Here is an 18885-nt window from a genome sequence, read left to right as displayed (position 1 = left end):
ACCCTGGGGGCGGACCTCCGCGGTGAGATCCATGAGCTAGGAGCCAGAGTGGAGGACATTGAAAATAGAATTGACAAACAAGCAGAGGAATTCTGCACAATGAACCGCAGATTCGCCGACACGCAAGTGGAAGTTCAGCAACTTACAGATAAAATAGAAGATCTCGAGAATCGGAGCCGGAGGCGCAACCTGCGCTTCCGCGGTTTGCCAGAAACTCCGCTCTATCAAGATTGTGAGACCACAGTGCAGAAGATCGCCAGCTCGCTGCTTGCTACGGCGGGAACATCGAAAGATCCTCAAGAGATTCATTTAGAGTGAGCCCATAGAGCCTTCGGGCCTGCCCGAGGAAATCTTTCTAAAGATCTTATAGCTTGTTTTCAGAACTTTAAGATTAAAGAGCAGATACTGCAAGCGGCCCGAAAAACGCAAAATGTTAAGTGGGATACGTATAACATTGAAGTGTACCAAGATTTAGCACTGGCTACTCTGAAACATAGAGCTGAATTGAAGCCTATTACCTATAAGCTCCGTGAACTTGGAATTAAATACCGTTGGCGACATCTGTTCGCTCTGGTTTTCTATAAAGATGGCCGCCTACATCAAGTGAAACCGGTTGGGGAGGTGCAACAGATTATACCCGAGGAAATTGCTAAAAAGCCACCAGCAACATCAAAAGCCACCAGAGCGACTTCCCTGCCTGCGCGACCGCAGTGGCAGCGAGTGGAGAAAGGTCACAAGCGCCTACAAAGGCAAAAGGCAGATGGAAAGCCTACGTGAATGGATTTATATTATTTTGCTGATTTATTAGTATAGTGATAACTGGTTAAAAGTATTTCTTTGAGTAAGAGAGTAAACAAACAATTGCTATGGTATTACACTGTTGGGTTTAGTGAGCATTTATTTAGCATTATGCTGTTAGTTTGAGACGGGAAGGGAGTTCTGAGGGTACATCACTCCTCTCTCTATTAGATACCTCTCTGGAGCGGTGTAAGGGAGGATCTCAATGTTGTGGGCAGGAAGGGGGGGTGGGAGGGGATATTATTCTATACTGTATGTCTGTTCAATATATAGATGGTGTTGGGATAACAGTTTGGTTGTGGGTGGGGGGGGGGGGGGGGTCTGGGGACCTAGCGTCAAATGGGTTTCTGGGAGTATTATTTCTGTTACAAAACCTGAAGTATGTTTAGATGCATTACATTAAATGTTAAAGGCCTTAACTCCCCAATGAAGCACAAGCGAATGTTTAAAGATATGGAACGGTTGAAAGCTGATGTTATTATGATACAGGAGACCCATCTGAAAAAATGTTATGAAAAGTTGATAATGCATAGGAGATACCCAATAATTATACACTCTACGAATGCACTCCCTCAAAAAAAGAGAGGGGTGCTGATTGGCTTCTCAGATGCTATTCCTTGGCAAATAATTAAAAGCGTGCCTGACAAGGGGGGGGGGGGATATCGTCTGGTAATAGCTACTCTATATGGCAAGACGTATACTTTCCTAACTATTTATGCACCTAATGAGGGACAGGGGGGCTTTTTTGGGGAAATAGAGCACCTACTCCAGAGACATACTGTATGCAGGGTAACCTGATACTGGGAGAAGATTTTAATCTCACAGTAAATCCAGCTCTGGATAATTCGAACAGACAGGTGGCTTATGCCAATAAGGACAGATTAGAGATGGGAAAAATTTATGGCAAGATGGGGGCTGAAGGATCTCTGGAGGATCACTCACCCACAAGAGAAGGACTATACCTATTACTCAGCTACCCACAACTCATACTCACGAATAGACTTATGGCTGGGGGATGGGACAATAGAGGCTTCCCTGCAAGGAGTCAGTATAGAGCCACGAACTTGGTCAGATCATGCTCCGGTGGTATTGGAGGTGGGGATAGGAAGGAAGCTGGGGGGCACACGTTATTGGCGACTGGATGAGGCGATACTGAAAGAGCCCAAAAATATCCCAATGATAGAGAAACACCTAAGAGAGTATCTGGAGTTTAATGATGTGGGGGGGGGATCCACCCTGCGAGCTTATGGGAGGGACTAAAGGTGGTTATGAGGGGACACTTGATAGCGCTGCGGGTCCATCTGGGTAAAGAAAGGGAAGAGCAAGAGGCAAAATTAAGAGATGCCATTAAAACGATAGAAAAGACACATAAATCGAACCCGATGGATAAACAAGCATCGGAGCAACTCCATAAAAGTAGATTGCAGCTTGACGACCTGCAGCTGGCAGATATTGCAAGCTGGCTGCAGCAAGCTAAGCAAGAATATTTTGAATTCGGGGATAAAGCAAGTAGGCTGTTGGCTAATAAGCTCAAGAAACAAGCTCATCGTAATAATATCAGTAGCATTACTAATCAGGCGGGGCAAATTGTAAGGGATATAGAGCAAATACAAGAGGTATTTTGTGAATATTACTCCCAACTATATGAGTCAGAGCGGGCAATCCCACAATCAGAGATGGAGGCATATGTAGAGGAGATGGATATGCCGGCCCTAACGCAGGGAGAAAGAGAGATGTTGTCAGAACCCATATCGCTAGATGATATCAAGTGGGCCATCTCGGCTCTCCCACATGCCAAGGCTCCGGGACCAGATAGGTATCCCACGAGATTTTACAAACTGTTCGCCTCAATATTGGCACCTTTGCTGTTAAGGCTTTTCAACTCATTTGAACGGGATAAGGAGCTCCCGCGATCCTGGCGACTCGCAGCAATAACCTTAATATTAAAACCAGGAAAGGATCCACAACAGTGTGGGTCATATAGGCCAATCTCGCTTCTTAATGTTGATTATAAAATATTTACAAAAATCTTAGCGAGACGGCTGCAAAAGGTTATGCCCAAACTAATCCATGAAGATCAGGCAGGATTCATAACGGGGAGACAGGCATTTGATAACATTAGATGCCTACTCCATATGATACAGCAAGTGAAAGATGAGCAAAAACAGGCAGTATTGGTGGCGATCGATGCCAAGAAAGCCTTTGATCGTGTGGAGTGGCAATTTCTCTTTGCCACGCTGCATAAAGTGGGGGTGGGGGGAAAGTATCGGCACTGGTTACAATTATTATACCAAGCTCCCCTGGCAACCTTGAAAATTAATGGGGCATATACTAAAACAATAGAGCTCCATAGGGGAACCAGGCAAGGCTGTGCGGTCTCGCCCCTATTGTTCGCCTTGTCTATAGAACCGCTGGCACGTGCAGTGAGGGCGAACTTGGAAATAAGGGGAGTAGTGAGAGGGAAGAGAGAGCACAAGCTAATGTTATTTGCTGACGATATTTTACTAACTATAACCCAGCCAGAGCAATCAATAAAGAAACTAATGGAGGTACTGGAGAGATACGTGGCACTGTCAGGATTTAAGGTTAACTACACTAAGTCAGAGATACTGAACCTAACGATACCCACACAAGATATACCACAACTACGGCAAGCAGTCCCCTTTGCCTGGGCTATGAAATCCCTCAAATACTTGGGGGTACAAATAACACGGAACTTAGAGGAGCTATATAGGAGTAATTTCCCGCCAAAGGTACTGGAATTAATGGCGGATTTGGATAGATGGGAGGGGTTGAATATTTCGTGGATGGGGCGGATACACGCAGTAAAAATGATGCTGCTCCCAAAGCTGCTGTATCTATTTATGGCATTGCCGATACCAATACTCCATAGCTTCTTCACACATCTGCACAGAAAGATATTTGCATACATTTGGAGGAAGAGGCCACCGCGGGTAAGGCGTGCAGTCATGTACCAACCATATAGAAAGGGTGGGATGGGAGTTCCAAATTTCTTCCTCTATTATCAAGCAGCCCAGTTGCGGGTGTTGGCAGATTGGAACCCTTTCACTACTAAGAAATGGTTACACTGGGAAAGGGCATGGATGGGAACGCGATCTCTGGGAGATGTGTTGTGGCTTCCCGGGAAGGAACTATTGGCAGAAATACGTAGACTCCCATGGGGCATGAAGCATCCGCTCACCACCTGGTATAAAATAAGGAAGAAATGGTTCCCGGAACGTGAATATTTTTTTGAAGACTGCTATAAGCAGAGCTCTGGGGTTTCGGTTGGGGGCAACAGAGAAGGTTTATCAGGAATGGGCACGAGTGGGTTTATATACTCTGGGGCAGTTGAAGGATAAAGAAGAGATGGTTAGTTTTGAGAGCCTGCAAGAGGAGTTTGGGTTGTCAGCTAGAGACCAGGTGTACTATTGTTGTGTGCGGCAGTGGCGTACCAAGGGGGGGGGGGGCGGTGGGGGTGGTCCGCCTCGGGTGCACGCCGCTGGGGGGGGTGCCTTGGCGTGTTCCTCCGAGTTTGCTCCCCGGGGCAGAGGGAGCTGCCACAAACAAATAAAGTTTAGCGAACTCGGAGGAGCAGGCGCACGCCGTGGCGTGCACCCGGGGGGGGTCATTTCGCCGGAGGGAGGGGAGGTGTCATCTAGCGGGGGGGGGGGGGGGGTGGCGCATCGGCGTTCCGCCCCGGGTGCCATCCAGGCCAGGAATTTCACTGGTGTGCGGCACTATGTCAGAACAAAAGTATGGGAAGAATTGGATATGACAGAAACAGCACTAGAGGAAGCATTGAAAAAGGGGGGGAGGGAAAGGAAGTATTACACGATTATATTTGGCTCTGTTGCAAAGAGCGGATCCACAAGCATACTATATTAATAGATGGGAGTCAGTACTACATAACACATACACAAGGGAGACCTGGACAAGAGGATTTAGGTACCTGTTTAAACCATCCCTGGCACAAGCAATGATAGAGAATGGGTACAAAATATTTTACTGGTGGTACTATACACCAGATAGGTTGCAGCGCATGTTCACAGGGGTGTCGGCGGATTGTTGGAGGGCATGTGGGGCAAGAGGGACATTCATGCATATTTGGTGGGACTGTCCTAAAGTGCAAGAATATTGGAACGCAGTTACCAAACAGGTAAATCATATATTGAAGAGGGACTACCCCTGCACAATAGAACAATGCTTGCTTCACTTCAAACCACCAGTAATAAAGGCTGCACACCACAGACTGGCAACGCAGTTCTTCACAGCAGCAAAACTAGCTCTGGCCAGATCATGGAAGCAAAAGACTCTTCCAGGAATGCAGGTGATACTTCAGAAAGTGGACTATTTGCACCATATGTCTAAATTAACAGCGCTGAAGAAAGGTAAAATAGAATCCTTTAACAGAATATGGCAGCCATACGAACAGATGCAATCTCAGGAACCAGCACCATCGTAAGGGGGGGGGATGGGGGGTTGGGTTTAGTTGGGAATATATTAGACAAAAGATCCATAAGAAATGTTAACATGTGCATACGAGACTGAATGGAAAAAGGTGCATAATAATGTAGCCTATATTAAAGCAGATGTTGTATTTGTATATGTTTAACAATAAAAATGATTATTCAAAAAGAATTATTTTTTCCCAGCCATGGTAAAAAGTAGCCCAGTGCGCGCCCAAAAGACGCGTCCACACTACCACAGGCCACCTTTTACCGAACCTTTGTAAAAGGACCCCTAAGTGAGGAGAATAACTCAAAAATAAGGTCCCTGAGGTTACCTATTTAATTCTAAATATACCTTTCTCTAACAATTTCCCAACAAATTCTTACCAATGAAGATATCTCCTTCTCTGAAACTTTTCTCACAGCACCTCTTCTGGATTGAGGAAAGACTTTTCTTTCTGGCTGTAGTTTTAGCAAGTCAAAGTCACAAAAGAGAGGGTAACAGCATACAAAAATCAACAGAAACAAAAAAAGCAAACACCAGGCCTTCAGAAAAGAGAAAAATGTAATCCTTTATTCTGAAAGATGACCCGACATGGGCCGTGTTTCGGCGTACAAACGCCTGCTTCAGGGATCTAAGATAGAAACACATGAATATATTCATCAAAAAATGTCAATATCAAATAACATCACATATGTGGACACAGTAATAAATTTGTATATCTTACACAAAAGGACAAATATATATATATATATATATATATATATATATATATATATATATATATATATATATATATATACACCACAAAAGGACATATTGTTCAGACAAAATTTCAGTGGTAAACAGTCTTACCAAAGAGATACCTATAGGTATAAACGTATGAGATCAATCAAACAATCAGGGTATATTTCCTAATGTGAGAGAGAGAACACAAAAAAAACTTTTAAGAAGCCATATATATTAATTTAAAAAAATTCCTTATAAAAAAATGAATTATTCTACATCTATGTTTATATGCAATACCATGGAAGTGCACTACAACCCAATGTCATACAATATGTCAGTGCAATAAATACAAGATAAGATTGCAATGAGTGCTTAATGAAACATAACAGGACGGACGAAGTAAAACCTACATGCGGTATAGTATCGCAAGATTGTAGTGAGTGCTTAATGAAACATAACAGGACGGACCAAGCAAAACTTACATGCGGTATAATATCATGGAAGTGCATCATCACAGAAACGAAGAACGTCCTTCAGTATTAAAGATTGAAAGAAAACAGCCTTAAGGTGCCTTACGACACCATGAACAGAAGCCTAAACAAAATGTCCGTCACAATTCTGTCAGTGCTGCATGTAATCCAAACCGGACAAATAAACTGCATAAGCTATACTGTGAAGCAATTAGATAAGTCAAACAGCATGTACCTTATGCCCTCACATGCATTGTGCAAAAAGAGCTCCACCACACTGTGGCATGAGTGTATTGTCCCATATTCGCTTGTGCTGCATGCAAACTCAAAAACTCTTTAATTTATCCAGAATATGCTGATTGTCCGTACAAACTATAAAACGCCGTTGGTGAAAAAACCGCCAATAGAGGGTGCATGCGTAGTGAGTTCTTTATATCGGACAATAATAAATCTGAAAGAAATGTGTGGTGCACATGTGAGTTAGATTGCTATGTACTTTGAATATAAACACATATATAGATAGAAACCTATAATCACATACTGATTATACAAAAACCCATATGTATGTATATGTAGGAATAAGATGTAGCATAAATCATATGTTTAAAAAACTTGTCAATGTTTACACATTGTACAGTAACATATGTAAATATGTATAAATGTAAATACAGAAAATAAAATAGGGATAAAACATATGTATGTGAAAGCTTATGTATATGGCCAAACTTATGTAAGAACAATACAGAACTCGCAAAGACAATATTCCAATAACATATATAAAACAAGTAATAAACCAAAGTAAAATATAGGTATATAAATATATAAATACGGCAAAAAGTAGAGCAAGTAAATCAAATGTATGTGTGTATTGTTTTTCGTGATTGAATAATTGACATGACAATAGTGATGAGAACTCATGTCCAAAAAGGCTATCAAACCAGAGATTGCTTATTCTGTATTTCCAGTACTTTCCTCAATATCAATTAGGTGGCTGTGAAGCTCAGCATTTGTTTTCATATAACTATCATCAAAAAGTGGTCTGCAGAGTGCTTTGATGAAAATAGTCTTATAAAAAACCAGACAGATGAATTTCCGAATTTAGTCCAGCAGGGGAAACCGTGTTCAGTTCAAAAATGAATCTTTGTTCTTGTAATAGAGTTTTTATATCAGTTCCCCGCCATGATGCTTTAATCAACTTCAAACCAAAAACCTAAGATCAGAGAAATTGTCGGAACAGTCGATGCAGTGTTGTACTTTATTTATTTATTTGTAGCCCACATTTTCCCACCAATTTGCAGGCTCAATGTGGCTTACGTTTGCCGTAATGGCAGATGCCATTTCCGGGTAACAGAATTACAAATGGTATTGCATTCAGGTGCATACCTACATGGTAATATACATTGTGACAAGGCTACATCCCCGATGTATAGAGTGATGCAGCAATACCATGAACTACATATCCCAGAATGCATTTCCAGTCCTAGCAGTGAGATCCCAGGGGATAGGCAAGCTGGCCATATACCGTCTCTGACCACAAGAGGGAAGGTGAATGAAGGAGCCAGTTCCCCTGGACCCGCAATCAGTATCATGCTGCCCACCTGTAATAGGGAGGGGTGGGCTGAGAAGCAGGAGGAGGATTGGATGGAAGAGGGAATTAATCAGCCTGAGCAGGGGAAGAAAGCAGAACGGAATGGGAGCTTGAGAGCTGAGGAAGGCATCCCCTGAAGGTTTGGAAACCTACATGGTTTTGGGAATTTATTTTGGTTTAAACCCTGCTTAAGTAGAGAAGCCTAGTTTTCTTTTGGGGAAACCCTGAGTGGTGGTGGAATTACTAACCTGTTTTGAAACCTGATTATTGTGAGAACCTCTGAAGTTGGAAGGCTTGTTTATGAAGGAGGGCTGCCTGGTGGGAAGAGGGGTTCAGTTCAGGAGAAGAGGAGCAGTGCAGGCTGTAAATCCTTGGGCAAGACAGGTCCCTAAAGAACTGAAGCAGGCTGAAATACCTTGGGTGGAAGGAAGTCCCAAAAGCAGTGGTGTACCAAGGGGGGGGTGGGGGCGGTCCGCCCCGGGTGTCAGTGGGTGAGGAGGTGCTCCGTCGGCACTACAGGCAGCCCGGGTCTCCTGCCTCCATCCTGCTGTGCCTTAAAGAAAAATCTGAAAAGCAGCATGGCAGGCATGCTTTGTGTCTGCCCTGCCTGCTTGTAAAAGAAAGCGCCGGCAAACCTCCTCGTCGACGTCATGATGTCGCGTTGGGTTTTCCTTCACTGGGTCCCGCCCTCGGGGAGGTGGGACCCAGTGAGGGAAGACCCGACGCAACATCGCGACGTCGACGAGATTTGCTGCTTTCTTTTACAAGCAGGCAGGGCAGACACGAAGCATGCCTGCCATGCTGCTTTTCAGATTTTTCTTTAAGGCACAGCAGGATGGAGGCAGGAGACGAGGGCTGTCGTCTCTCCACGAAGGTGGCAGGTGGGTCGAGTTGTGGGGGCTTAGATGGGAGAGGAGGACTGGGGAGGGGGTTTTCAAATGGGAGAAGGGAACTGGGGAGGGGGTTTTCAAATGGGAGAAGGGGACTGAGGAGGGGGGCTGGGGTGGGGAGGGGGATCTCAGATGGGAAAAGGGGGGTGGGGGGGGTCTCAGAGGGGAGAAGGGGGGTGGGGGGTCTCAGATGGGAGAAGGGGACTGGGGTGGGGAGGGGGATCTCAGATGGGAGAAGTGGGGAGAAGGGGGGTGGGGAAGGGGCCATGCGAGAAAATGGGAGCCATGCCTGGGGCTGGTGGGAAAATGGGTCTGGGGCTGAAAAGGAGGGTAGGTGGGATAAGGGGGCTAGTACTGGAACTGGGGGCTGAAAGGGGGCAGGGACAGAAACTGGGGGGACTGGGGGCTGAAAAGGGGACAGGGAGAAGTGGCTGGGGCTGAAGCTCAGGACTGGTGAGCGAAAAAAGGGCTGGGGCTGAAACTGCGGACTGGTGGGATAGTGGGACTGAAAAGGGGGGGCAAGTGGGAGATGTGGGCTGGGACTAGAACTAGGGGCAGGTGGGATAAGAGGGCTGGAACTGGTGGCTGAAAAAAGGGGCAGAGAGAGAGGGGACAGACGATGGATGGATGGATGGATGGATGGATGGATGGGGGGGAGAGGGAGGGCAGACCCTAGATGGATGGGGGGAGAGGGGAGGGCAGACCCTGGATGGATGGATGGGGGGGGAGAGGGAGGGCAGACAGTGAATGGAAGGGGGAGAGAGAGAGGGCAGACAGTGAATGGAAAGGGCAGGGAGAGAGGGCAGACATTGGATGGCGGGGACAGCAGAGAGGGCAGACACTGGATGGCAGAGAAAGAACAAAGACGGATGCTGGATGGAAGGCAGACAGTGAAAAGAAGAGGAAAGCAGAAACCAGAGACAACAAACTGTAAATAAAATATATATATATTTTTTTTTTTTTGCTTTAGGATAAAGTAGTATTGTAGCTGTGTTAATAAATGTTTATAATAGAACATGTAAATAAGGTAATCTTTTTATTGGACTAATTTTAATAAATTTTGACTAACTTTCGGAGAACAAAACCCCCTTCCTCAGGTCAGGTTAGGACACTGTAACACACTATACTGTATTGACCTGAGGAAGAAGGTTTTGGCCTCTGACAGCTAAATGTATTAGTCCAATAAAATGGTATTTTATTTTCTATATTTGTTTTATTTCTATTTGTTAATTTGTAAAGTGGTGATTGGTATTTGTTAGTTTTTTTTCAAATTTACATCTGCTGTCTTTATATTTTGCACAGTACTAGGGGACATTTTCTGTTTCTGTGGCGTTGCATTGTATGCAGAATCTGGCATCTTGGGGGTTCAGTTTAATTTTTGTCTAAATGGAAAGTTTATGATTACTTATTCTATAGTGGATTAGGGTGTATCTGTGTTTGTGAAAAAGACATTGCTTTCAGTTGGCATTGACTGTGCAGGATCGACGATCTGTACTATTCTGTCTGGTTTCGTTTTACAATAGGTGAATTGATGTTCTAGTGCTCACTGTAGTGTTTAAGATGCTTTCCTTTTCCTTGTGTGACTCATAGAAATGACTGCTTATGGTATGGTAGAATTGCTCTATAGGTTCTGAGTGTTTTGTATTCTCGGTATGCCTAGTACTGGATTTTGGAGGGGGGTGTTAAAAAATGACCGGCCCCGGGTGTCAACTACCCTAGGCACGCTACTGTCCAAAAGTATTGAACCTCCTGAAAGTAAAGGCTGCTGGGTGATTAACACTGTCTTGAGGGGAAATCCTGCTTGTGGGACAAGTAATATTTGTTTGCTACTGACTGGGACCAAAAAAGCAGGGATTTCCAAAGGACTATTGCATTCCCCTCAGGGAAGGGGGCAAAGTCTTTGTGTAATTGGCTGATGTACTAAGCAAGGCAGAACAGCCCTGCCTGAGAAGCAAGTCTCTACTCTGAAGTTTTGTTTATGAATCTGTAAAATAAAGGAATGTTTTTGAAGTATTTCCTGGTGGCAGTTTTGTGAAGTCCTGGCTATTCGCGGGAGGCTGCTTCCTCCCCCCATACTGGAGCAGCAGGCCCGTTTACAACATGGAACATAACATGCATGGAACAGATCATGGTATAAATATATATTATGTACATATATACATGGTAAGGGAGTATACATTATGGTAATGCATGAAGGTACTGGGTAATAAATTGGGTTGTAACATACATTAGGTCATCTGCTATGGAAAGACCATATTCGACATGAGGATTAAAGTGGTAGTGGTAGTTCATTAATATCAGTCAAGTGATAAGATTTCAAGTATGTCTAGGTTGTGTAAGGTCTTATTATTAGTATTTAAGATGGATGTTTATGGTATACCTTCTTGAACAGATCTGTTTTCAGTAGCCTTCGGAAGATAGGTCTTGCGTGCTTTTTATGGCCTTTGGTAGTGCGTTCCATAGCTGCATGCAGATGTATGAAAACCTGGTTGCGTATATGGATTTATATTTTAGCCCTTTGCAGTTAGGGTAGTGGAGATTGAGGAATGTGCATGCTGATCTCTTTGCGTTTCTGGTAGGCAAGTCTATAAGGTCTGACATATAGGCCGGGGCTTCCCCGTGAACAATCTTGTGGACCAGGGTGCAATGGGGCTGTATGTTCTGTCTCCTAAGGTTACTCCTGGTCTCAATCATTCTTGTTTTGACTTTTCTGATGGTTTTGCCTACATAAATGAGTTCACAGGGGTAGATGATAAGATAAACACCATCCTCCGTTACAGTCGGAGGAATGTCTAAGGGGATACTGCTTCCCCGTCCTTGGATGAATAAAAATAGAAGTGGTCAGTGCAGATGAACATACAGAGCAAGAGCCACAGGGTCGGTGTCCACTAAATGATGGTCTGACAGGGAGTGCTGAGGGTGCCAGAATCTCCTTAACATACCTACTGCATGTATGAGCCACCATTTGTTCTGAAAACAGGGATGACCTTCCAAGATATGCCAGTGCTTGCGTAGGATCCTCTTTATATCATTAGAGTAGTTGGAAAATTTCAAGCTACATACGATGTCTGGTTCTCTTCGTTCCTTATGTCAAGTGAGCAATTCATCCTTATCTGAGGCCATAGCTTTTCTGATACCCTTTGAGATGCACTCTTCTGGGTATTCCCTCTCGCGAAATCTCTTAGCCATCGGTGCCACTTGGTTTTCAAAATCAATGTGATAACTGCATACTCTCCTTAATCGCAAGAACTGAGAGAAAGGAAGATTCTCTTTGAGGTTTCTGTTATGGTAGCTTTGGAAGTGGAGAAAATGATTTTTGTCAGTAGGTTTTCTATAAATTGTAGTGTTGAAGCTGTATGTGTCTTTTCTGATGAGGATATTGAGAAGTTTTAGCCAGATCAGGTACAAGGACATTTTTCCCTTTATAATTCTAGACTGGTGCTTGTGCGGGCTGTCATTAGAATTTGTAAAGCACAATGAAACCACAACAATTTAGCAATTTCTGGTTTCGGATGTGGCTGACCCTGTCTTGCATGTGATGGCGCATGGAGCGCACACTCGAATTCCAGCAGTGGGTCGAAGGTGATATTGAGTAAAGCCGGAATCCATTTTGACAAGCAATCAATCATGTTTGATTCTTTGAGGCCTTCCTTTAAGCCCAGAATTCTAATATTATTTTGCCATGAACAATTACATAGATCCTCTAGTTCTGATTCTAATGTTTTGACGAGGAATCTTGGTGTTGAGCAAGTTGGAGTTTCGTTTGATCTACATGGCATGCCAGATCTTCCATTCTTGTTTGGACAGCACAGCAGACATTGACAATGTCATCGCTGCCACATTGGCTTTTAGTTCACAGGTTGTTTCAAAGTGCTTAGAAAATAATTCCCTAAGCACACGTTGCTCTTCCAACATAGAGTCAGTCAAGGTTTGAGGGCACTTACCCTGTGCCATTTTTTAGGGGTCAGTGAGTCATGCTTGTTCATTTGGAGAGTACATTTTTTGTGAGTTCAATGCAGACATACCTTGGATGAAGTACAGGTTTTTTTGGGGAGTTGAAAGAGTGTTGTTCTATTGTATGGGATGATTATCAGCTTTAGAGGAGAGAGATCAAATCGGACATCCATATTAGTCAAGAGCTCACTGGCACCCCCTCCCCCCCCATTGTTTTCCTTTATTAGTTTGTTGACCACAACCCATAGTGATCCCATTTATGCGACTAGGTGAACCTGCTAATCTTCAGAAAAAGCAATGGCATTTCTCTGAAAACAGCAGTTTCAGACACACAATCCTTCCCACCTTTGCTTTTAGAATTATTCTTCCCCATTAAGAATATAAGAGCATAAGGTCCAACAGTGGCCAATCCAGGTCACGAGTACCTGGAAATATCTCAAAACAGTACAATACATGTTAAACTGCCTATCCTAGAAATAAGCAATGGATTTTCCCATCTTAATAATGGCTTATGGGCTTTTCTTTTAGGAAGATATTCAAACCTTTTTGAAACCCCATTATACATTTTTAACTATAATGTTCTACTTCAGGTATGCTGCATTACATCCCATCCCCCATCTTTCTTTTACTATCAGCCACATGAAGGAATTTCTGGCTGATCACAAACTCTGATAAGGCCTCCTATTACCAGGGCAACTCAGCTGCCTGGTATAATTGTTACAAATGTAATTTACTGAGAAGAGGTGTGGCAAGGACACAAATTGCAAGCCTCCTGTACATATGACAGAACCAATTACAAGTCTCCAGCACATATGCAGCACCTATGATTGGTCCAGGGTAGAGGAGAAGTGAAAGCTGACCACAGGCCTATAAAAGTATGCTATAGACAAAGAAACTCTGAAAAATAGCCATGCTGCTAAGAGTTTCATATCCTCCCATTGTCTATTTTTTCTGAAGGGGATGTACTTTATCCCCCTCGTAAAAACTAATTCTTTATAGCTAAGAATCTTTCTTTCATTCATTCTTCCTTTCTTTCTGTTCTTTCTCTCTGCTGTATGACAGTAAGATGTTAGATTTTGTAAGTTTGCTATTATTTTTCCACAACTTGCTACTGATATCTGATCCTGTGCTGGTGAGTAATAAAATACTTTATTCTCTAATTCCTGTCAAATTTTTTTCAAAGAATAGCACCAAATGCAGCCTAGTACACTGCAAAGCTAACTGCTTTTACCGCATTCTCTGGCAACAAATTCCAGAGTTTAATTACACATTGAGTGAAGAAATATTTTCTCTGATTTGTTTTAAGTTTACTACTTTGAAGCTTCATTGCGTGCCCCCTTGTCCCAGTACTTTTGGAAAGAGTAAACAAGCGATTCGCATCTACCTGTTCCACTCCACTCGTTATTTTATATAGCTCTATCATATCTTCCCTCAGCCGTCTTTTCTCCAAGCTGAAGAACCCTAGCCACTTCAGCCTTTCCTCATAGGGAATTCGTCCCATCCATTTTATCATTTGCATCACCCTTCTCTGTACCTTTTCTAATTCCACTATATCTTTTTTGAGATGCGGTGACCAGAATTGCACACAGTAATCAAGGTGCGGTCGCACCATGGAGTGATACAAAGCATTATAACATCCTCACTTTTTGTTTTCCATTCCTTTCCTAATAATACCTAACATTCTATTTGCTTTCTTCGCCACAGCTACACACTGAGCAGACGGTTTCATTAACGATGACACCTAGATCCTTTTCTAGGTGACTCCTAATGTGTAACCTTGCATCATGTAGCTATAGTTTGGGTTCCTCTTTCCCACATGCAGCACTTTGCACTTGCTTTGTTATCAGAATTAAGTTGGGCAACAAGACTGCAGCCACAAGGGAACCTCTTTTATATGCATAATAAAGGCTTGTAGGTATTTCCAGAAAGTTGTGGAATAATGGTCTTTTCTGCATCTTTCTGATGATTAAGAGTGTATCCACTGGTGTGATTCATGAACTGCAGTCTTGAAACAATACCTGTTACTGCACCTCCCTTTAGAATTCTTTGCCTGTAGTACTCAGAGCTGACATCTCTTATCTCCAACTTCAGGCATCCCTGCATTCTCATCTTTATTCCTTAGCATTTCCTGAAATTTCTAATCTGACTGGGGAATGGAGGGGGTGGGGAGCAGCCCCAATATTACTTCCAGTAGATGTTTTTCTATCTTCCTCTCTGATCTGTCCTATCATTATATTGTAGTTATTTTCTACCTTTATGACCTACTGTTTTATTAAGATTGTAATCTGCTTTGAGTTTTGTCTAGAAAGGTGGCATATCAAGTGCAAAATAAACAGTAACCTGGTATGCAAATTTGAAAATAAATAAATGCTTTTGTCTTGCAGAAAAAATAACCATAGAAGAAAGCAGCCTTGCAATGGAAGATCTTGGTAGCACAGGCTTTATCCTTAAAGTAGAGCATCCATCACTTGTTGGAGCTGAAGGTTCTTGCCTTTCCTTTGAAGACAGTGTTATCTACACAGTAAAACTGGTCAGTCTGGGTACCCAACAAAATCTAAAAGGTAAAAAAAAATCCATACTGTAAAAGAAATCTTATACAAAGCAACAGCATTTTTTTTTCAAAATTATTTCTACAGTCCTATAAGGACCATTATATATAGATCAGAATTGAGATGTCCAGGTCAGGACATGGTCAGTTCCACAATATTTTAGAAAAGCTCTGCTGATACAGAGCCTTTTCTAAAAAAAAAAAAACCTACAGGAGTGCATATGTATTTGCTGACATGTATGATATAGCTGCCAATTTAGAAATATATCTCAAATACAGAAGAGATCCCTGTAAAAAAACCTTTTAAATTGATTTTTGGACCATCAGAAGGTGGGCTTTCCAATTTTTTCCTATGTATATAAATGTAAACATACAGACTACCAAACCATTTGTCCTCATTGGTCCATTATGGTAATGAATTGCGTTGAGTTCATAATCATTACAATCAGAAGTATAGCTCATGGAAAACCATTTAGGCTGCAGCACTGAAAAAAACATATTTTTTTCTTTTTTTAATGATTTTTTACACAGAGCTAGGGGTCCTTTTACAAAGCTGCAGTAAAAGGACCCCTGCGGTGGCATCCGGCATACGAGTTTGTCACATGCTGAAGCCCCCTTTTACCACAGCAGGTAAAAGGAGTTTTCTTTGTTTTAAAAAAGGAAATGGCCATGTGGTAAATTAAGCATTTGCCGCATGGCAATTTCCTGGGGGAGCCCTTAAGGGTCCTGCGCTAACCTGGTGGTTACCAGGTGGCAATGCCTGATTATAGCCAGGTAAACCTCGGTACTAAAAAATATATATATTTTACGAGCACCAGAAATGATGCACAGCACTTGCTGGAACTACTGCCGGGATTCTGCAGTAGCCCAGCTTCTTTGTAAAACATAGTTAGCAGCACATTTCCCCTGGGATACTCTTATGAGCTGAGGCTCCCTCGTGGCTCCTATCCTGTATTACAAACTCACCACCAGGGCTCACAAGAGCTTTAACTCTAAGAGAGGCTCAGAGACAATTCTTTTCCATGGCATGCTGTAGTCTCATCTTTAAACTTAAGGTGACTGCTCCTCAGTTATCAGTCCTCCTGTTCTTGACCCCCTCCTTTCGAGGTTCCCTGGGTAACAGGTTGCAGTTCCCATATACTTGTGCCACAACTTCCAGGCACCTTTCCTGGAGAACACAACGCTTTCCTATCAGAGTTCAGCAGAATATGCAAATTAACCACCTCTTAGGCAAATTACAGCAGGGAATTCTTCTTTCAGCAAACAGTTCCTCAAATCACTTGTGAACTGAACCCACTTTATAGGGGATCCAGGTCTCAGTTTAGAACAGCCACCTCCCCTGTACAGGACTTTCAACTCTCACTTTAACTTCACAGTCCTATCCTCCGCCCCACGGCTGTTAGTCCTGTTCTTAGTTCATTTCCTTCAATGTTTCTTCACATTAAAGTTCTAGAACAGATATTATCCTCATTATCACAATAGCAAGGTAAGTACCTTCTTCTCATTATTGGGATCCTTCTCCTGCTCCTTGGAGGTCCCCTTTTCTTCTTCCCCCAGGCTCCTTTTCTTTCTGGCTTCTTGGTGGTTGCGGTTCCTTCCCCTTCTCCTCTTGGAGGTCTCCTTCCTTTCTCTTCTTGGAGGGTGCTCTTTATAGGGTGGCTAATAATCCTTTACACCTCTTTTGGGCCCCTCCCCCCTGGTTCCAGAAAGGTCCAGGACCAGAACTCTCTCCAACTTTCTATCTCCTAAAGGGATAACCTTCCTTCCCCAGCCATCTAGACCCAGCTTGTCTATTCAAGGGCTCCCTCTAGTGAGGCTTTCTGGTCACTATAGAAACCTTCTAGCCTGAGAGCTCCCCCTGGTGGCCTCTTCAGGGTAGGGCAGGTCCTATACTATGAGCACCCCCTTGCTGTCCCTTCAGGTCATTACCCTTTGGGGCTCCCTCTAGTGACCAGTTCCTGGCAACTTACAGGCTTTCCACTAGACGAGCGCCCTCTGGTGGCCTCCTAGGGTAGGGCATGTCCATGTCCTGTGTTTATCACAATATTTATTTATTTATTTGCACATTTATACCCCACTTTTTTCCACAGGGAAATATATAACTAGAACTAGAGGGCATGATATGAGATTGAAGGGGGGCAGACTGAAGAAAAATGTCAGGAAGTATTTTTTCACGGAGAGAGTGGCAGATGCTTGGAATGCTCTCCCGCGGGAGGTGGTGGAGAGGAAAACGGTAACGGAATTCAAACATGCGTGGGATAAATATAAAGGAATCCTGTTCCGAGGGAATGGATCCTCAGAAGCTTAGCCGAGATTGGGTGGCAGAGCCGGAGGTGGGGCTGGTTGGGAGGCGGGGATAGTGCTGGGCAGACTTATACGGTCTGTGCCAGAGCCGATGGTTGGGAGGCAGGGATAGTGCTGGGCAGACTTATACGGTCTGTGCCCTGAAAATGACAGATACAAATCAAGGTAAGGTATACACAAAAAGTAGCACATATGAATTTATCTTGTTGGGCAGACTGGATGGACCGTGCAGGTCTTTTTCTGCCGTCATCTACTATGTTACTATTTATATAGATATACTCTCAAAAATAGGTCATATATTGTGCAAAATATGCCTCCTTTTTTTTGAATATCCAGCCTCTTGGCCCTACCAAGACTTACAAGAAGCAGCATAAGGAGTGTCAAAGCAAATGCAAGGCGCAGATAAAGAAGGCCAAGAGGGATTACGAAAAAAAGATAGCATTAGAGGCAAAAAACCATAGTAAAACTTTTTTTCGGTATATTAAAAGCAGGAAGTTGGCAAAAGAATCGGTTGGGCCGCTGGATGACCGAGGGGTAAAAGGGGCGATCAAGGAAGACAAAGACGTAGCGGACAGACTGAATGAATTCTTTGCTTCGGTCTTCACCGAGGAAGATTTGGGTGGGATACCGGTGTCTGAAATGGTATTTCAAGCGGACGAGTCAGAGAAACTTACTGACTTCACGGTAAACCTGGAGGACGTAATGGGGCAGTTCGGCAAACTGAAGAGTAGCAAATCTCCTGGACCAGATGGTATTCATCCTAGAGTACTGATAGAACTGAAAAATGAGCTTGCGGAGCTACTGCTAGTGATATGCAACTTATCCTTAAAATCGAGCGTGGTACCGGAAGATTGGAGGGTAGCCAATGTAACGCCCATTTTTAAAAAGGCTCCAGGGGAGATCCGGGAAATTATAGACCGGTGAGTCTGACGTCGGTGCCGGGGAAAATGGTAGAGGCTATTATTAAAAACAAAATTACAGAGCACATCCGAGGACATGGATTACTGAGACCGAGTCAGCACGGCTTTTGTGTGGGGAAATCTTGCCTGACCAATTTACTTCAATTCTTTGAAGGAGTAAACAAACATGTGGACAAAGGGGAGCCGGTTGATATTGTGTATGTGGATTTTCAAAAGGCGTTTGACAAGGTAC

General features: G+C 43.4%; 1 protein-coding gene across 1 annotated transcript in view; it reads left to right on the top strand.

Moving 5' to 3' along the window:
- Positions 1-18885, top strand: part of KCTD19 (potassium channel tetramerization domain containing 19) — a 580310-nt gene that overhangs the window by 462206 nt on the left and 99219 nt on the right. Inside the window, exon 14 of the mRNA XM_030205019.1 lies at positions 15266-15442. Coding sequence (XP_030060879.1) covers positions 15266-15442 — 177 coding nt within the window. The remainder of the gene's footprint in view (positions 1-15265; positions 15443-18885) is intronic.

The sequence above is a fragment of the Microcaecilia unicolor genome, chromosome 5 (assembly GCF_901765095.1).
Source record: "Microcaecilia unicolor chromosome 5, aMicUni1.1, whole genome shotgun sequence".
NCBI lineage: Eukaryota > Metazoa > Chordata > Amphibia > Gymnophiona > Siphonopidae > Microcaecilia > Microcaecilia unicolor.
The sequence above is the reverse complement of the archived record's forward strand: the minus strand, read 5'-3'. Positions and strand labels throughout refer to the sequence as shown.